This window comes from Sarcophilus harrisii, chromosome 5 (genome assembly GCF_902635505.1).
Source record: "Sarcophilus harrisii chromosome 5, mSarHar1.11, whole genome shotgun sequence".
In the NCBI taxonomy this organism is placed as follows: domain Eukaryota; kingdom Metazoa; phylum Chordata; class Mammalia; order Dasyuromorphia; family Dasyuridae; genus Sarcophilus; species Sarcophilus harrisii.
This window is the reverse complement of record NC_045430.1, coordinates 82,823,980-82,842,529: the sequence shown is the minus strand read 5'-3', so window position 1 is coordinate 82,842,529 and position 18,550 is coordinate 82,823,980. Positions and strand designations below refer to the sequence as shown.

The 18,550-nt window shown below is 50.2% G+C and overlaps 1 protein-coding gene and 1 long non-coding RNA gene across 6 annotated transcripts; one reads left to right on the top strand and one right to left on the bottom strand.

Moving 5' to 3' along the window:
- Positions 1 to 272: 272 nt before the first annotated feature.
- Positions 273 to 17,258, bottom strand: AGAP2 (ArfGAP with GTPase domain, ankyrin repeat and PH domain 2). 5 transcript variants are annotated; one of them, XM_031941065.1, is made up of 19 exons: positions 16,993 to 17,257; positions 9,774 to 9,832; positions 8,555 to 8,642; positions 8,356 to 8,441; positions 8,011 to 8,158; positions 7,348 to 7,482; positions 6,682 to 6,791; positions 6,265 to 6,423; positions 5,966 to 6,052; positions 5,756 to 5,860; positions 5,087 to 5,249; positions 4,711 to 4,827; positions 4,340 to 4,468; positions 3,554 to 3,613; positions 3,169 to 3,317; positions 2,708 to 2,798; positions 2,216 to 2,438; positions 1,813 to 2,068; positions 273 to 1,445 (listed from the first exon to the last, which is right to left on the bottom strand). In XM_031941065.1, the coding sequence occupies exons 1-19, from the start codon at positions 17,153 to 17,155 to the stop codon at positions 1,239 to 1,241; spliced, it is 2,535 nt and encodes an 844-aa protein (XP_031796925.1). In that variant the 5' UTR covers positions 17,156 to 17,257; the 3' UTR covers positions 273 to 1,238. The 5 variants fall into 5 exon arrangements, with proteins under 5 accessions (XP_031796925.1, XP_031796922.1, XP_031796923.1 ...); XM_031941062.1 differs by lacking the exon at positions 16,993 to 17,257 and adding an exon at positions 12,001 to 13,866; XM_031941063.1 differs by lacking the exon at positions 16,993 to 17,257 and adding an exon at positions 12,001 to 13,866 and having other exon boundaries at positions 4,711 to 4,824.
- LOC116419680 lies at positions 14,065 to 15,962 on the top strand. Its single transcript, XR_004229956.1, has 2 exons — positions 14,065 to 14,303; positions 15,623 to 15,962. It is a non-coding gene; the product is annotated as an uncharacterized LOC116419680 (long non-coding RNA).
- Positions 17,259 to 18,550: the final 1,292 nt, after the last annotated feature.

Genomic DNA, 18,550 nt, shown 5'->3' with positions numbered 1-18,550 from the left:
CTAGAGCTTCTCCTGCAAGAGGGAGGGGAAGGTGAAACTTGGGGGAGAAGGGAGTCCCGTGGTTGGGGTGTCCTCTGGTTCAGGACACCACGGGGCTCTGGACAGTCACAGTTAGGCAGTCACAGTCACAGACACTCACAACCCAAGAGCACCCCCCCCCGCCCCCCAAGTTTCCCCCAGCCCACCCCCCCTCCCCACGTCCCAGCCCTCCCCCCTCCCCAGCCCCCTCTCCCAAGGGGGCACAAAGCAATAAATTACAATTTCCTCCCCAGTTCCATGAGCCCCCATCTCATTCATCACCCCTCTCTAGCTGTTGTGGAGAGAGGAAGCCAGGCTTCTGGCTCCCCAGCCCTAGTCCATCCGTTGGTGGATGTGAGCGTGGCTGTGGGTGTGTAGGGAGGGAATCTTTATTTTAGCCTCCCCCCCATTGGTCCCTTTCACGGAAAGGGTTGGGGTCCCCACCCCCATGGGTAGCCGGGGTCCTGCCCCTCGCTGCCCACTTCCCCTGTTGTTGGGCAGTGAAGTCAGGTATGGAGGGAGTGGGAAGGGCCCGTGAACAAGCCTTCTATCCCCCAGAATTACCCTCAGCTCCCATGACCAGCGCCCCCTCCCCCATCCCAACACCTTGATACCTTCCCCTCTCCCCAGGAGCCAGCCTGGGCATAGGACTCTGGGGGCCGAACTGTCCAACGAATGGGGGCGGGGAGGAAGCGTGAGTCATCCTGGATCTGAAGTGCAAACTTCTTTTTCCCCCTTTCCCAGGAGCCAGCAGAGGGTAGGTCCAAGAGCCCAGTGTTAAAGTAGCAAAGGTCAATCTCCCTTCCCAAACGCTAGCAGGAACGCGGAGAGTTCCCGAGGTGGAGAGAGAAAAATCGGTTGTGTCCGGCTGGGGAACCCGGGCTGTTAATGCGCACAGAAGGGTCTCCGTGCCTCGGCTAGGGAGAGTGCGGGAGACTGTATCCCTTGGAGAGGGGAAGGTTGGGAGGGAACAGATAAGGGAAAGAGGGGGTGCCGTAGGGAGTGAGGGTTCAGTGTCCGTTGTGTGTGCGTGGTGGGGAACGTGCCCATGGAGAAGGGAGGAGGGAATCTGTGTCCAACAGTCCACAAGGAGGGCGTCCGTGCTGGTCGGTGGTGGCGGTGGCTGGGGGGTGTGGGGGGGCAGGTAGGGTCCCTTCCCGGAGCACAGAAGTCGGGGCAGGCTGTAGGGGAGTGTGGGTGTGTCTGTCCGCGTGGTGCCGCTATACCAGCGCGACGGGAGCCTCGGCGCGGCCCACGCTTGCGGCGCTGCTCCTTCGCCGGGGGCTGGGGGTGGTGGCCCCGCTGCCCCCTTCCCCGGGGCAGCCGTGCTGCAGCAGGATGTCCGCACAGAGCTGGCTCCCCGCTCGCCGGGCGTAGAACAGCGCGGTGCGGCCCTGAGCATCCCGAGCGGATACGTCGGCGCCGTACTGGGAAGAAGAGGAGACGGGAAGAGTTCCTTTCGCGGTTTTGGAAGAAGGGCAACAAAGCAACCACCCACCAGGAAATAGAAACTATCGTGAAAACCCGGGTCAGTGGATCAGTGAGACGGATACATTTTAAAAGGATTTCAAGATGAGTAGTTATGTCTCAGAGGGCCTTCTCCCTGTCCCTCCTCAGCGCAGACTGCATCCCTGCGGATCTCCCCTACCCCCAGTCTGATTCTAGTTCTAAAGCGGACAGAGAAGAGACGGACTGGAAAGCCGCTTTTCTGTCCTCGGGATTCTGAGCGCTTTCCTCTTTGACCCTCCTCCGCTATCTAAGAAGGCTTCTTGATCCATCCCCCCTTCCACGTACCCAGACTAGCAGCTGGGTGATGACCACGTGAGCGAGTTCTGCCGCGAGGTGGAGCGGGGAACGGAGCTGTGGGTCCCCCACGTCGCTGTCCAGCGGTCCATGCCGCGCGTGGGCCAGGAGCAATAGCACCCCAGCAACATCCTGAGCCTGCACTGCGGCCCAGAGGCGGCGGCCCAGGGGCTCTTCCGGGCCTCCCAGCGGGGCCAGGAACAGCAGTTGCTCGTACTTGGCCCGGATCCACGACTCTCGCTCCTCCCTGAGAAGACGTGAACATAGAGAGGGGGTCGGGAGAGGGCAATAAGAGGGTCCCCTTCTTCCTCAAAGATTGCCTTCCCCATTCGCAAGCCAATTTCATCTGCTCCCCACCGCTCTTCCACCCTTTCTTCTCCCTGACCGCCTGCACCTGGAGGATTCCCGCGTGGGCTTGGCTCGGCCTCTGGTGTCGCTCTCCCATATGAGATTGGCCGTCTCGTTGCCGATTGCTGTCAGCACCAGGGTCAGCTCCCGCGGCCAGTCATCCAAATCCAGAGATCGAACGCGCGACAGGTGAGTGCCCAGATTTCGATGGATTCCCGAACACTCGATGCAGATTAGCGCGCCCAGGTTCAGACTTGCCCAGGTGGGATCTGGGGGCAGGACAAAGTCCATGGGTAACGTCACAATGTTGGTCAGATAGCCCCTTCCTCAAACTTTCCGGACCTCGGTCTCTTTTCTTCCTCACCTCTCGAAGAAAGAGATTCACTTTTCCTTTCCTGCCTTTCCCCGAATCCTAGCCCCATTCCTCTTCCTGGTCCTTTTGTTTTCTTACATAAACATACCCACCAATCCAGCCAAATGCCCTAACCCGAGCCTCCCTGACCCCCACCCTTCACTCATTTGTTCCACCCTCACTCACTGGGAGCTCCGCAGTCCACGCACAACGAGTTTCCCTTTGCATTCCTAATCGCCTGGATTGCCACAGCCTCGCTCTGACTGTCAGTGCGTAGCTAAGGGAAAAGAGACTTGGGGTTACCAGTGAACTTAGTAGGAAATTCTCTTTAAGCCTGAGGCTGGAGGGGCTCTATCGGACTCAGTGGACTCAGAGCGAGGCAGGACCTTAGAGATCATTTAGTCTACCCTCATTATGTTATAGGAGAGGAAACAGATTCACGTTTAAGCGATATCCAAATTTATCTGACTGTAAGAGGCAAGAGTGCCTATCGAAGACTGGATTCTTTTTTTTTGTTAACCACAAATTCAAAACTCTTTTCTTAATAGTTCTTTCTGTGAGATATGTTCCTCAACCCCCTCCCACAATTTAAGAATCCCTCCTCAGGCACTGACTCCTCTATTTTACCTTCCCTCTTCTGTCCTCACCTTGACCTTGCTGCTTTCGCAACATTGCAGACTGGCCAATATTTGGCTCTCGATAGCTTGAACCCAGGAGTCTCGCTCTTCAAAGCTCCCAGCTTCGAAATGCCAGGTCTGTCCAGTGCTTGATACAATCAGGAATTCGAAGTTTTCCTCTGAGTGGGAGGGTAGGACAGGATGATATAACTCTTAACACACTATTCTCCCCAAACCCTCTCCCCACCTCCCTAGATGGTCATCCCAGGACCCCTGCAGGGTGGGGATGGGAGCAGTATGGGAGAGGGGAAGAAGAATGGGGGAGCAGGAAGCCCACGCACATGCAGGGGAAGCAAGTGCACCCCAACCCCTGCACCCCATCTGAATGCCCTTCCCAATTTCCCCACTTTATTACCTGCTTTATAAATATTTCTTAAACTACCAAAGGATTTTAGTTTCCACATTTTGCGCTTGGCTGGTTTCCCGAAGCGAAGGAGACAGACAAGAGAAATAGAGATAGAAGAGACAGAGAAAAAGAGATGGGGGAAAAGGGGATGGGGGGAGACAGAGATAAATACAGAGAGACAGAGACATTGAGAGAGGCAGATATAGACACACAGAGAAAATAAGAGTAACAAAGAGTAGGAGGAAAAGAGAGGAGAGAAGAGAAGAGGAGAGAAAAGGAAAGGAAAGGAGAGGGTAAACAAAGGTGGTGGGAAAAATAAAGACAGACAGATAGGGAGAAAAAGCAGAACTAAAGGTCAGTGGCCCCAGAGCAGAGTGGAGAAAAAGCAGAGAGCAGTGAAAGTAGGGAGATCTGGAATCCAGGCCCTGAGCAACAGGGGCTGAAAATAAGGTGTGCGAGTGAGGGGGAGTATGAGGTAATGAATTAAGAGGAACAGATACTAAGGGGAGCAGGAAGGAAGGGTTAAGATCTCAGTGAGCTTTGGGGAGAGAAGAACTGAGGTTGGAGGGCTGGGAAGAGAAAGATGGGGGTCATTTGGAAAGAAAGGGGCAGGAGCTGTGGGTTCACTGCGGAGAAGGGCAGGGGCTGAGGGATGCCCATTTTTCTTTTACCAAAATGTTTATATTGATATAAAAATATGCAAAAGAAAACACAGGTCAGACTCTTTTTCTGCACCACCCCAGGACCTCCAATCAGGTGGGAGTAAAAATTAAGACTGCCTGACCATGGCCTCACCTTCAGCCTGCCCAGCAGAGCCTTCTGTCTTTGATGGTGTGGTCAGTTTTTTCCGTCTCTGTTTCTTTACCATGGGAGAAGGTGGAGGTTCTCTACTCAGAGGGCTTAAGTCTCCAGATGGTGTACAGTCTTTGGGGGGAATACATAATTGACTCAGTTTCCCTTGAGTTAGCTTTGCCCACTTCATAATGAAAAAAATCTTTTTCCATAAAAGACACCCTCCTCCCCCTTTTTCTCAGATAAATAAATATGCATCTCTCTCATCTATATTCCTCCCTCTTTCTCAAGGATGCTCCACTACAGCAACTTCCATTCCTATCCCCATTTTGGCCAGAAGTGAGCATTTAGTTTTGGAAAGAGGCAAGACTGACCAGTACTGAGGGCTCGGGCCAGGTTCCGATCTGGCTTCAGTAGATTCTTTGTTGTCTGGTCCTGGGGTGGCTGCAGGGAACTGGGGCTGGGAGTAGGGGTAGGAGTGGGAATGTCTGCTAATTGGAAAGAATTTGAGGGAAGAAAGGGAAATTCGCCATTAAGATTCCTTCATCCTTTGGTTCCCCCCCCCCCATCTCCTGCTTTTACTACCTCTCTTTCTCATCCCTCCCCAGCCTATATCTCCTCATTTACCTGCCCCCCTCTTCCCATTGCTTCATTTATCCCTCATATTTCCCCTCCCTACCTTACTTCCCTACTGATCTATTCCCAAGATCTTTTCCCTTTCCCCTTCTTCCCTGACCTTACCCTCCTTACCTGTGCCTTCAGCCATCTGGACAGTGCTCATATCCTTGACAAGCCCATTGATGCTGGCAGAGGGACCAAAGGCTGAGATGGCCCGAGGAGGTCGTTTGCCTGGTACCTTTACTGTTGTCCGAAGCAAATCCATCTCCTTTCCATGGGTGCTGTGGATGTAATCCTGAGAGACAGAAGATTCCCACAAGGGACAAGAGAAAATGTCGGCATCACTGTAAACTTCCAGGGTGCTGGAAAACATCTAAATAAGGGTAATTTGATATTTAACTAGCACCTGAAAGATCGAAAAGGTTGAACATCACCTCATTTGATTCTCCTCAAACCCCATGAAAGGTAAACACTACAGGTATCCCATTTTATGAATAGAGAAAATAAAGATTCTAGTTGATAATAAGTTATAATGTCAGAGATGGAATTTAAAGGCAAATTTTTCCTGACTATAGATTTTCCCTGACTCTAAGTTGCCAGTTCTTTCCTTCAAACATAAGCATTTCTATACTACACATTGGAGATTAGTTAGAGGATGGAACAGAAGCTAATGAAAACCATAGGGTCTGGAGAGGGGAGATTTTATAGAGGGAGGTAACTGCAATTGACTGAGATTGTCCAGGTAATTCTAAAAGATTATAGAGGAGAAATGATCACTGCAGAGTAGGGGGGAGCACTCACATTAATGCTGGGGTGGTAGAGTAGGAAGCCATTGCTTGATAGTGTCACATATTTTTTCTTCCATTCCTTGTTCAGGGAATTTCCACTTCGTTTCAGCAGGAAACTCTGAGGCAAGAATGAAAATGGGCCAAAAGAAAAGTTAGGATGCAATCTAGTGTAGGTCAGGTGCTCCCTCAATTCCAGTCACAGGATCCTTCCTAATCTGCCCACCTGCTTGATTGGAATTGCTCTGCCACTTCCTGCAGTCTCCCCTCGGCTATCCAGGCTTCGCTTTTCAGAGTCACTGCCCCTGCGATTCTAGAACGGTTTACTATTATTAGACATAGTAGATTGGAGACAAAAAGTGGCAGATATCAGGAGAAGAAAGGAGGATGGGATGGAGAGAATGAGTGAACTGAGAAAGAGAGGGCAAAGGGACTGGTGGCCTATAGGAATTGGTGGAACAGGAAAGGGAGACACTAATGGAAGGATTGTTATTGTAGACAAGGTAAGATTAGTGTATGTGCTACCGCAAAGAGACTTGTCCGGCGTTTGGCTGCTCGGTGCAAAGATCCTGGCGTGCTCAGGCCAGCCACAGCAGCTGCCTCAGCTCGAAGCTCCCGATGACCAACATTGGGTGAGGAAGGGAGGGAGGAAGAATAGTCACTGGTATGCCCCCCGTTACTGGCCTGGAGAGAAGATATTTGAGTCAGAAGAGTATCCTGAATTCCCTCAAACCCATATACATATAAAAATGGTAAACTGACTGGGAATTTTACCTGGGAGATGCAGAGTGTTACCTAGAATCAACATCACTTCCACTCTTCCTCACCATTTCCAAAACCCTACCCTTTACATGTTCTCCAGCATCTCTTGAACCCAACACAGTATTGTCACAGCCTCCTTTCTCCTGTCCCCTGTCATTTTCCCCAACTCATCCCTCTCACCTGCCCCGCTACAGGGGTGGAGGCAGCTGAGTGGCTGGGAGAGCTGGGCAGGGATTTGCAGGCAGCCAGGAGTTGTTGCTGTTTTCGCAAGGTCACAACCTTCTGGGCCACTATAGGAGGTGGGAGGAAAGCATGATAGTACCTGACACTTGTCTACAGTGCCTCTTCACATTCTCAGGGGCTATCTCTATCTCTGTCTCTCTCTGTCTCTCTGTCACTTTCTCTCAGTCTCTGTCTCTGTTTCTCTGTCTCTGTCTCTCTGTCTCTCTCTGTCTCTGTTTCTCTGTCTCTGTCTCTGTCGCTCTGTCTGTCTCTGTCGCTCTCTGTCTCTGTTTCTCTCTCTCTCTCTCTCTCTCTCACACACACACACACACACACACACACACACACATACACACCTTGGACCTGTTAAAAAAACCATACTGATGTCCCAGCTCTCCACTCATCAACATATACTCTCTCCTTGTTCCCACATTAGCCCCATCAACTTCCCCAAGCTCCCTTTGCCTTTCTACAATAAACTAGACTCTAAGAAGTTTTCTTCATTTCCTTCAATCTCCCTTTTTCATTGTCACTCACTTCTTCACTTTTTCCTCATCCCCACATCTTCAAAGATCTTATCCATGCAATAGTCCCACTCCCAAGGTAGCCATACATCATTCTCACCCTCCTGGAAGACCCTGTCCACATTGAGCCCATAGGTGGCACAAGTCTCATAGTAGCTGCAGCGCTTCATTTCCCCACATAGAGCTCGGGCACGAGCATCTCCCACAACCCGGGGGGAGGAAGCACTAATCCTGTCTGGTGGGGAGAGAAAGGTGTGTGAGCAAATATACATTCCTACCTCTGCCTTTACTGTTTTTTGTCCCATAAAGACTTTCACAGAATTACCATATCTTAGAGTAATAAAGAAACTAAGGTCATGTGGTCCCACCTTGCCTTGAATAGAAATCCTCTCTATAGTGGTCCCAACAAGTGTCCTCCAACCTTTCATTTTGGTGATGGGAAACCCACTGACTATTTAGTCAGCTCATTTCCTGTATAGATGGCTCTGAATGTTACATTTTTCTTTCTATTGAGCTGAATTCTACCTTCCTGTTACTTTTTCTCATTGCCCCCAATTTTGGCCTCTAGAGCCATTCCAAGCAAATCTAATATCTAATATCTCTTTTACATGACAGCCCTTTAAATACTTGAACACATCAACCATGTTTCTCCTAGGTTTTCTAGATGGCTACACATCTCTCAATATTGAGCAACTACTTGGAACTCCTCTGGATTTTTCAGTTCCTTCCCTACAGGTCTGCCCTTTCCCCAGAATCTTTTTACCTTGTGTCCCCACCAGTGCTAGAGCCAGGCCTCCCCGACTCTCCCCACGTAGCGAGTTTAGCTGCACATGGAGACGACTCACAGCCTGGAAACTGTTCTCATCTTCCAAGCTGAAGACAAAAATGACAGCATCTGCCCAGCCTGAGAACTGGATGAGAGACAAATGAGGGGTCAGGCAAAAAGAGGAATCCTTCCTCATAATTCCCAAGACTCTACCAAAAGTGAGAACTGAGAAGGACTGAAGCAAGAAAAAGATGACCTCCAATCTCTGATCCTACCTCAAATTGCTTCCTCAGAAGTCTGACTATTACCCAGTCTCCTCTCTGCTTTCTCCTCCCTATTCACCTTGGCATCTGGTGCCCCTGCTTCCTCTCGGATCAGCAACAGGTGACTTTGTCCATCCACTAACATCTCCTTCTTATGTTGCTCACCTGTCAAAGATTATTAGGGTGATAGCAGGGAAGGTTGTATAGTTTGGCCCTTGATTCAAAGATTTTTTGACCCCTTTCTCCCACCCAATCCCTTTTAATTCCCAAGGACTCACTCTCTGTCTTCTCTAGCACCTGGTAAGAACCAGTCAGGAATCTATGAATGAGCGATGACTTCCCACTCCGGGCATCACCCAGTACCCCCTGTGGATAAGGGAATGATATAAAGTCACAGGTGGAACAAAGATCTCAAGGGTTTAAGAACATAGTCTTGGGGTCTGGGATGGTGGGAAAATGTTATCCTTGTTGAATCTGAAATGATTGACAGTGGACAATCATCCAAGGAGACATAATGTGGAGACTGAATAAGAGCCTGGGAGAAGGCATGGGAAGATAAGAAAGCATCATAGTGTATTGGAAGAACCTATGGACACTGGACTTCAAGTCAAAAAGCTTGAGGATTAGTCCCGGCTCCATCACTTGCTAGCTATGTTATCTTGGACAAATTACTCCATCTTTATGGACCTCAGTCTTTTCATTTGTAGAATAAGCTTATTGAACTAGAATCCAGTTCAGGGGTCCTCAAACTACGACCCGTGGGCCAGATGCGGCAGCTAAGGACGTTTATCCCCCTTACCCAGGGCTATGAAGTTTCTTTATTTAAATGCCCACAAAACAAAGTTTTTGTTTTTACTATAGTCTGACCCTCCAACAGTCTGAGGGACAGTGAACTGGCCCCCTATTTAAAAAGTTTGAGGACCCCTGATTTTATGTCTAAGCTTTTCTTAGAACTTTGATGTATCATGATTCTATAGTGGAAGTGTTATAGAGGGGATTTCTATTCAGATACAGGTTGAACTAGATAAGATTCTTTTCAGCAATGAGATTTTGTGATTCTAAAATGAGAAAATCACCCAAAGATCAGAGTGAACCTCAATAAAGAAACACCCACAAAATGGAGTCTCTTATTCAAAGGGACAGAGAATAAGAAATAACCACTCTCAAACCAGTTACAATGTTGTTTCAAGTTTTTGGACTACAGAAGACCTTATTTAAGGAAATGGCTGAAGGAGATACTAAAATAAGGAAAAGCCTGAAGGTGAGAAGAGAAAAGCATAGGAAGAACAGAAAGAAACTAAATGGGGATAAGATAGAAGAAAAAGAGGAGTTGATATGGAATGATAGTATATAGGATTATGAAAAGAGAGATATTGAAGAATGACAATCCACCATTCCTTTTCTACCTAGAAAGAGAGGTGAGGGGTTGGCTGAGATGTGGGAGAGAGTAAAACTTGGAAGGATCTTTCCCATAATCAATGATACTGGCTCACATACCAGACGAAGTTCAGGGATGGATCGGCTCAAAGTCCATTCCTGGCTATTGACCACAGCTTCTGAAAGAAGAGAGTAGGTGGGAGATGTTTAGATCTGGCCTTTCAGACCTGATAGACAAAGCCCACATGGAAATGAAAAGAGAGCACTTCAGCAAAACACACACACACATACACATAAACACGCATGCAGGTAAACTCCCATACCTTTATGCCTGCTTATTCCTCCTTCTGACCTTTAACCCCAAAAAAAGATAGGTCACTTCCCTTGAGTTGAAAAAGCTAAGGAATAAGATGCTAAGACAGTGGTCCACACTCCGCCCCCATGAAGCTTGCTTTCCCCACAGCTGTTGCTGCCGCTCAGAGGTTGCTTAGCAACAGAACCAGAGAGACAAAAATACTTCACATTGGCATCTCCCTTAAAGCACATCCCCAACTGTGTGTCCCCCCACATCCCAGCCCAAAAGAACTGGTGCCTGCTAAGGGCAGGATAGCCCCTTCTCTAAGAAGAGGACCAGGAGAGTGCAACCAGTCTACAATGTGAGGGGGTGGGGTTGATTCCAAGGGAAGACAGAGCATGAGGTTAGGTGCAGGATTTGAGTAGAAGATGGAAGCAAGAGAAAAAGGAGAACCTCTCAACCTCTATTTCCTTGAGAAAGAAAACTGAGACTTTCAATAGCGGTGATAAGGATGACCCCTTTCAAGGTCACATGTACATATCAGACACTTTCCAAACTTAATTGAAAGGAAAGAACCAAGACCCTTTAAAAAATCACCTGCTTTTTCATCCCTCTAGGATTTTTCCAGGTCAGAACCTCAGTAGCAAATTGGATAGAGGAAATTCAAGGGGGTTTGGGGAGCATCATCCTCCTAAAATTTGTTCTCTTCCTCATCCCTCTATGGGCAGGTCACAAATCCAATAACAAATCAGGAAAGCGAAGTTCAGAGGGAACAGAGACCATCAACCCTTTCTAATTATGAGCTACAACAAGGTGCTGTTGGGAAAGGGCTTTGGGAAGCTTCTTCCATCCCTGTCCCCTCAGATCCCTTGTTCCTGCCTTGTTCCAGTCCGCCTGGTCCCCTGTGTCTGACAGCCTGACACTGGAGGCCCGGACGTTCCCAGGGTGGAGCAGCTGCAGTGGGAGCAAGCGGATCTGAAGCCATCTGCTCCTGACAGCTCCAGAGCCAAACTCTGGGCCACCACCCCCGCTCCCTGACAGCTTCCCAGGAGAGGGAACAGACCCACTCCGCCCCTATCCCCATCTCAAGTCCAATAAAGCCAAAGCCCCCAACCCAAAAAATACAACCAGAGCATGAACTTCTGTGCAGACCCCAGCTGATCTGAACTTGACTCTTTGTGGGAGAGGGGAGGGTAAGTGGGAAGTGAGGCTCTCCCTATCATATTCCTCCCCCATCTCCAGCTCTCTACCCCCTACAACTTTGCAGTTTCAATTTCCAGTAGTTTCAGCCCACACACTTCCATTCCATTCCACTCCTTCTGCTTCCAGGACATTGAGCAAAAGACAAAATCCCTGCCATATCACTCGACAGCTACCCTCTTCAGGAGGACTTGTACAGGTGAGTGGCTGCCTGCAAATTAGTTATTATGGAGTCTCCTGGCACCAAGTACACAGGATCACAGACTTTCTTCCAGTTCTCTTTATCCTCATTTTTTTCACCAAATTCCCTTTGGGGGTTCAAACATAATACATATAGTACCATTTCTCTGTTCTAAGTACCAGGCAAAAGCTGAAATCAGGGATGCCTGGTTACCTAGGGGGAGGAGTCTGCAAAAGATGGTTAATTCTCACCCTGACCAAGGACACATTTTCCCAGAGGGCTTGATTCATCCTCCTTGGGACCTATAGCCAGACACACAAGTTAGCCACTCCCCCTTAATCAAACTCTGGCTCTCATTTCCTCTAGTCTTCAAAGGACACCCAGTAGTTCCTGTTGCATCCCTCCACACATGGTCAAACACTGAGAGGTCATCAAGGGGTGAGCAAGAGCCCAGATGTCCTTAAAGTCCAATTTCTTTCCTTCAGGCCTATACTCTCAATCAAACTTCTCTTACAGGTTGTACTGTTAGAGTTAGAATAATAATAACTGACATTTATATAAGTCTTTTGGGCTTGCAAAGCTTTTAAATTGAGGTCCTAGCCTTGACATATTTCATGCCCTATGATTCAATTTTTTTCCCCTCCCCCTTCCCTTTCCTTAGCCTTACTCACTCGGGGAGGCACGAAGCTCTACGGCCAGCAGCTCACGGGACCCACTGCTGGAGGTGAGGCCTGGGGGTCCAGGAGATGGCCCTGGACCTGGAGGTCCCCCGGTACTCTTGGTGAAGATGCCACTGATGAATTTGAGCATCTTCCGGTCGCGGGTGGAGGCACGACCCCCCTCCCGGCCCCGTTTCAGCCCAGGTGCAGGGGGCTCCAGAGTGATAGGAGGTGCAGGCCCTGGGGGAAGCCCGGGAGAGGTGGCAGAGGAAGCTGGAGAGGCAGCTGGAGTTGCAGGGGTCGCTTGAGGAGGAGGAGAGCCAGCGGATTGCCCAGGGTGCAAGTCACTGTTGTCCAGCGTCTTACTCTTGCCTTTTCGTGGAGACAACTTTCCTCGGGCTCCAGCCCCTTGGACGGCCGCAGCACCTGCTCCGACGGCAGTGCCAACTCCGGCTGGAGCACCGGCCCCAGCACTGCTCTTTGACCCCTTGACCCGTGGCTTGCCCTCGCTCTCCGGCCATGATAGGCGACTCCCTGCAGTCTTTCCCCCTCCAGCTTTGCCCCCACTTGTGGTTACCGTCTTGCAAGGCTTTGGGGCAGGTGGGGGGGGTGCCACTTTGAGTCGACGGTTGCCGGTGCCGGGGTGGGGGGAAGAAGAGCCTGGGACGCCTCCCCCACCCCGGCTCTCTGGCTCTGGTCCCCCCCAGCTTGGGCTGCTGAGTAGAGGGCGCCGGGAGGAAGTGGAGCCCCCCCCAGGTTTGGGGTCCGGGCTCAGTCCCCCGGAGACTGGGGGTACTGGGGGGGCGGCCCAAAGAGAGAGGCGGCGACCAGGAGCAGGGGAGACAGGACAGGCTGGGCTGGCTGGAGCAGGGGACAGGGAAAGGGTCTCCGTCCCTGTCCCCGCGCTACTGGTGCTGATCCACAAAGCATCTTGCCGGTGGAAGAGACGTTCTTGCCGCTTCTTGCCGGCCTCATCTGCGCCCCGAGGGCTTCCAGGTTCTCCTCCCTCTGGTGCCCTGACTATCGGGGCCCCAGCCCCTGATGGTGAGGGAGGCGGTGGAGGCACAGACTCAAGCTTGACCAGGGTCAGCGAGATGAGGTAGGTCGTTGTCCGGCGCTGAAGCGCGCCCGCACCCCGGCTCATGGGGCCCCGAAACCCCCGGGCTGGGGTGGGAAGGGGGCTTCCCCCAAATTGGCTCAGGGAGGCCCGGCCATGGGGTAGCTCTGCGTGCTTGCCGCTGGACTCAGTCCCCTGTTCAACCCCCGCCCAGGCTCCTAGGTCCCCGCCGCCTCCGCCTATTCGGAGAGCGCCCCCCTCCCATCACACAGGGCTCCTCCTCTCCATGCCCCCCACCCTGCACCCCCAACCCTTTCCGAGGCCCGGGACCTTTAGTGCGGCTCTCAGGAGGCGAGGGCGTAACCTCGCATCCCCCAACCCGTGAGGAGAAGCAGAGATAAGAGTCTTGAAGGGGGAAGCTTGAGAGAGTAGGAGGGGGTGGACAGGGCAAATAGGCGACGTGGGGGAAACAGGAATGCCAGGGAAGGGGGCAGGCAGAAGAGACAGAGTGCGGGGGCGATGAGGTTTGGCGGGTTGGGGGTGTGCTCAGGAGAAGGGTGGAGGATGGAGATCAGGGGAAAGGGACTGGGGGTGGGGTCCAGATGAAGGGGATGTAAGGGGTGAGGGAAATGCGGAGGATACGCGGGGGCGCAGGGAGGATAGGATGCAGGATGGAGATGTAATGAGAAGGCGGTGGGGGGAAGGATGCAGGAGGATGCGGGAGGATGATGGGGGCCGGAGGGTCTAGGGGAGGGAGGGGTTTGGGGTCTAGGCGAGGGTCCAGGGGTTCGCGGGGGTTCACCGGGACTCGGCTTGGTCCGGATGCGCGATGTATCCGGGTGCTCCCCTCACACTGAGGAGGAGGCGGCCCCCTGCCGCCCCCCCCTCCCAACCAAATCTCCCCCCTACCTCCCCACCACACACATACACACACACACCAGCCCGGCTGTCTAAATGGACGGTGCGAAATCCAGAACTGGATTTCCCTCCTAAGCCCCGGACTGGATTCCTCCCCAAATCTCGGACTGGATTTAAACAGACTAAGTCATGGCCCCCCCCACTCCACTCCCCGCTTTTCCCCTTCTGGGAGCAGCTGGATGTGAGGAAAGGGGTTCCGTGAATGTAGATGGAAGGTCAGTAACTACAACCGCGAAAAAGCATCAGTTCTGCCCCTTTGCCAATTCGGGGGGGAAGAGACGGTTTTTGAAGGACGAAGCTGGGAAGCCTCTCGACCCTGCTCTCCCAAGAGACCTAAGAGGTGAGGACCTCGAGCCGAACTTCGGGTATTCTCCTTCAGTAAAGCGAGTGCATGGGAATGATTCCTACGATAAATCCTGAGTTCCCTTTCACCCTCGCGATGTAGACTACTACTACCCAGTCCTAAACCTGTCCTGGCATTTGGCATTCTCAGTTCCCCGCTACCCCCGAGGACACGGAACGGGGCACCAAGTTGTTTGGCGGAAGGGAGGGGGCCTTCCCTTCCAGGACGCCAGTCAATCCAAGACTCCCCAGCGGAGAGGAGGGTGTAAATCTGTGCCATTACACCCCTCCACTCTTACAAAAATGCATTCTGTAGCCATGGCAACCGTGGCTCGGAAAGTACCCGGGAAACAGCGGGAATAATGGGTAGAGGGATCAGTGGAAGGAAGGGAAATCAAAGAGGGTCTCTGGAGAAAGGGAAAGGAACAGGTGGTTGATGAAAAAGTTGGGGTGAAGAAAACGCCACTTTGGTATTGCTCCCCAACAACGTAGGCGTGTACATTAGTGTGTTTGTCAGGAAGATGGCGTTAACCTAGGGAGTGGAGCCGAAAACTCCTGGGTTCCCATTTTCCTTAGGTTTGCGGACTTTTTTGGAAGGGGAATAGAATGGGAGTAGAGTAGAGAGGGGAGTCTATAAATCTCCTAGTACTCTAAATCAGAGGATTAATATTCTTCCTAGAAAAGGGACAAAGTGAATAACCCTGGGCCCCGCGCACTCGTGTAGGCACCTCGGAGTTAGGGGGAAAGGCACTGGCCTCGGGACAGGATGCAGCAGGGACTGTACGTAGCCTCTCCAGATCCCTCCTTCGAACCCTGGGGACCAAACATCCTCCCCATCTTCCTTTTCTTTCTTTTCCTCCCCCTGACGCAGCCTGGGCTATAATAAGAGTTGCCGTGGGCGGCTCTTGGAGGCAGGAGCCGCCGGCGAGCGGGGCCCGTATTGGGAACTAAACGGGGACCAGGTTGGGGAGGAGGAGGGAATCTGTTCTCTGAGCTGCTCTTGTACCCTACCTCCCTCAGCGCCCAACCTAGGGGTCGGCTTTCCCCGCTTTGCAAAAGGACTTGGAGAAGCCGAGATGTCGCCCTCTCCTGGACACGGGCGCCTGTACACCTGGTTCTCTGTGATTATCCATAGGGAATGAGGGTAGAGGAGTTGTCACCTCATTCTATTTTCCTATCCTTGGTCCTCGGTTTCTCTTTCTGCATAATAGGTACAACTATATCTTTAAGGAATTGTCACATCCCAACCATAGCCAGGGAATTTCGGAGAAGGGAGCCTCCTCAGTGATGGATGTCTTTCCTCTTTCTTTTGGACAGAGCCTGTTTATTGCCATAACAACCCACTCAAAACCCCTCCCTTCTTTGCTGAAAGGGGCAGAGCTTAATATCCTGACCAGGCATACGTCCTCACCAGGCAGTGTCCAGAATATCCCTGGGGGAATATACCTACTCTTACCACTCCAATTGAAGCTCCTACGCCTGTCACTGAAATGCAACAGTGCCCCGTGATAATGTAGAGGGGGAGAGGAGAAACGACCAACATCCTCACCACCCAGGGGCCAACAAGACCAGTAACAGAATCGAAGTAGCAATCTCAGTGGGAAACATGTGGATGGTAGATTTTCCTCCTACTTTTTCCTCATTGTTTATAAAATAAGCTCTAGAAAAAATGGTCTTGGGCAAAGACCAAGATCTTGAGTAGCCCTCATCTCCTTTAGGCGACAGAAAACCACAAAGGCAGACAGTTGAGAGAAAAATGAAGTAAATTAGAAGTGGGCTGAAGTTTATGCTGATTTTCACTTTACTCCCCTCTCTAATCCTGTCCCCACCTTCAACCTAAATTAAACTTGGCTTGTTCTTGGTTAGTTCATTGACCTTTCGAATGTGGAGGCCAAAGAACTTAAGAGTCCAAAGAGCCAAGCTCTGTTGATGGAAGCAGTGTGGAGTTCTGTAGTTGACTCACTACTGCTTATGTCTTTCTCCCATCTTAGGCCCCCACCACAGGATTTGGGGGGTGAAAAGGGCCAGAAGGATGTGGCAGATGGTATTGCTATGGCAACACTTCCTCCCTATGTTGTCATTGCTTGCTGTAACAGTGCTAATGAGGTGAAGCGGAAGCTGGGGTGGGGAGACAGGAACAAGACAATATTGAGGAAAAGTGACAGAAGACAAGAAGGGGGGGGTTCTAGATTGGTGAGTTTATATGTCCATAACTAGTGTGCTTCGGCATCTCTGACACTCTATCACTGTCTAAATATACAATATACATGTCTAAGAATCTGTGTATATATATATATACACATATTTGTCTCCCTAATGGTGGAAGCAAGTTCAGCAAGTGGGTACTAGGAATAAATCTGGGAATCAAATTATCTTGCCCCAGAATTCTCACCTCAAGCCTCTTCCTGTCCCCATCTCTCTAGATAAGGAAATAGGTCACTTAAAGCTACTACCAGCAACTGTCCATGTTTTCCCATTCCTGAAAGTCATCTCATTAGTGACTTATTAGAGACAAGTGAATCTTTTCCTATCTCTTCCCCCAACCTTAGTAGTACTCCTTCCCCCAGAGTCCTTTTTGTGTTGGGAGATGAGGAAGAAGTTAACTCATTTGTGAAATCTGAACAGGTCAAAGCCCCCCTCCTCAGATCTTCAAATACCATCAGGTTGGACACAAGGACCACTCTCACCTATAACATTGTCCAGTGAGGTCCTGATGTCTTCCCGGAGCTGTGGATCATTTACCTTCTCTGCCAACTTTCTGAGCAGGTTCAAGTTCCGCTTGGCAAGCTCATGCCGTTTGACTTCTGCCTTTACTGCAGCTGCAGCCAACTGCCTCTGGGCATGCATCATGCCCAGGCCTGTCTGGCCAGGCTAGCAGCTCCTTCTGGCCCCCTGACCCATACCCACAACTACCAACCCAAAAAGGAGCCGTGCTCTTGGCTTCTACCCGCCCTTCCGTTTGTCTGTCAGTCTCACTTCCTGGCTGTCGTGCTTCAAACCCACAGCCTGAGATAGCACTAACTGCTGCACCTCCCTCACACCCCCTCTAGTGTTGTCATGTAGGCCACAAGCAGCCTGGTCAGGATTCCTCAGCCAGGTGAAGGGTGTTGCCTTAATGTGAAGGCCAATGCCTAGTGCTGGTTATGAGAAAGCAGGGCAGGAATGATCACAGGTGTAGTTTGGAACAGTTGATGTCTTCTACCATTAATAAGCCACCTACATTGAATCTTCCACACTTATAACCTTGTATATCAGCTTACAACATTCAGTTTCATACAATGGACACATTCATTCAGAAACTTGCACACACACACACTCATAACTTCTCACATAAGCAACCTTGCAAAAACTTAGTCTGTATACAACCTGGCCCTGTTCTTCTCATCCTGGCCATGCTAATCCGTCCCTTTCTTTCTTCTTTCTTTCCTTTCCTCTCTCCCTTCTTCCTAGATGAAGTTTATTCAGGAAAGAGAACAAGAGGCTAAGAATAAAGCTTCTGTGGATCTAGAAAACTTTCAAGTTGATAACATAAATGATTTAAAATACAGCAGAGCAGAGTTACTCCTAATAGACCATGATCCTAACAGGACCAAACCATTCTAATCATTTGCATGATTTTACATCAAACATGCACATTTTTCAAATCATTTAAACATTTACAGGATTTTTTTTTCTATATCCTTTCCCAATTTGATCATCCATAGGTACCCCAAAATGCCCCCTTCCCCAAACATTTCTTTCATTCTAATTCCAAGTGTGAGAAGGAATTATACAGGAGAGGGTGTGGACTAGAAAAGGAATTGGAAACATTTTCTAAAGTGGTCATTCTACTCAAAGAAATGAAGAGTAAAATGATCTTTTAGATCTATTTCAACTCCATCATTCCCCCAATTTCCATTCCTAATCAATTCTTTTCACTTGCTTTTTGACTATTTTCAGAATTTAAAAAGGGAATATGGAAAAGGATGATTATCAATTTCACCCAAGCTAGTTGCCCAAGAGAAGTAGTATCAATTTTAGGGTCTTCTCAAGGTGGGAGAGGAGGGAGGCTGATTTTCATTTCTTACTAAGGCTGCCTATTCTTCTTGGGACTTGGGCCAGTACATGCCTACAGCTTTAGGATGACTTGCTTAAGTCTTAGCATCACAAATGAAAGAATTGTTGTACTCTGGGAAAGAATAGATTATTCTCTTATAACAGGACTTTACTTGGAGGCTTCCCTATTGTAACTTTATTTACTTGGGT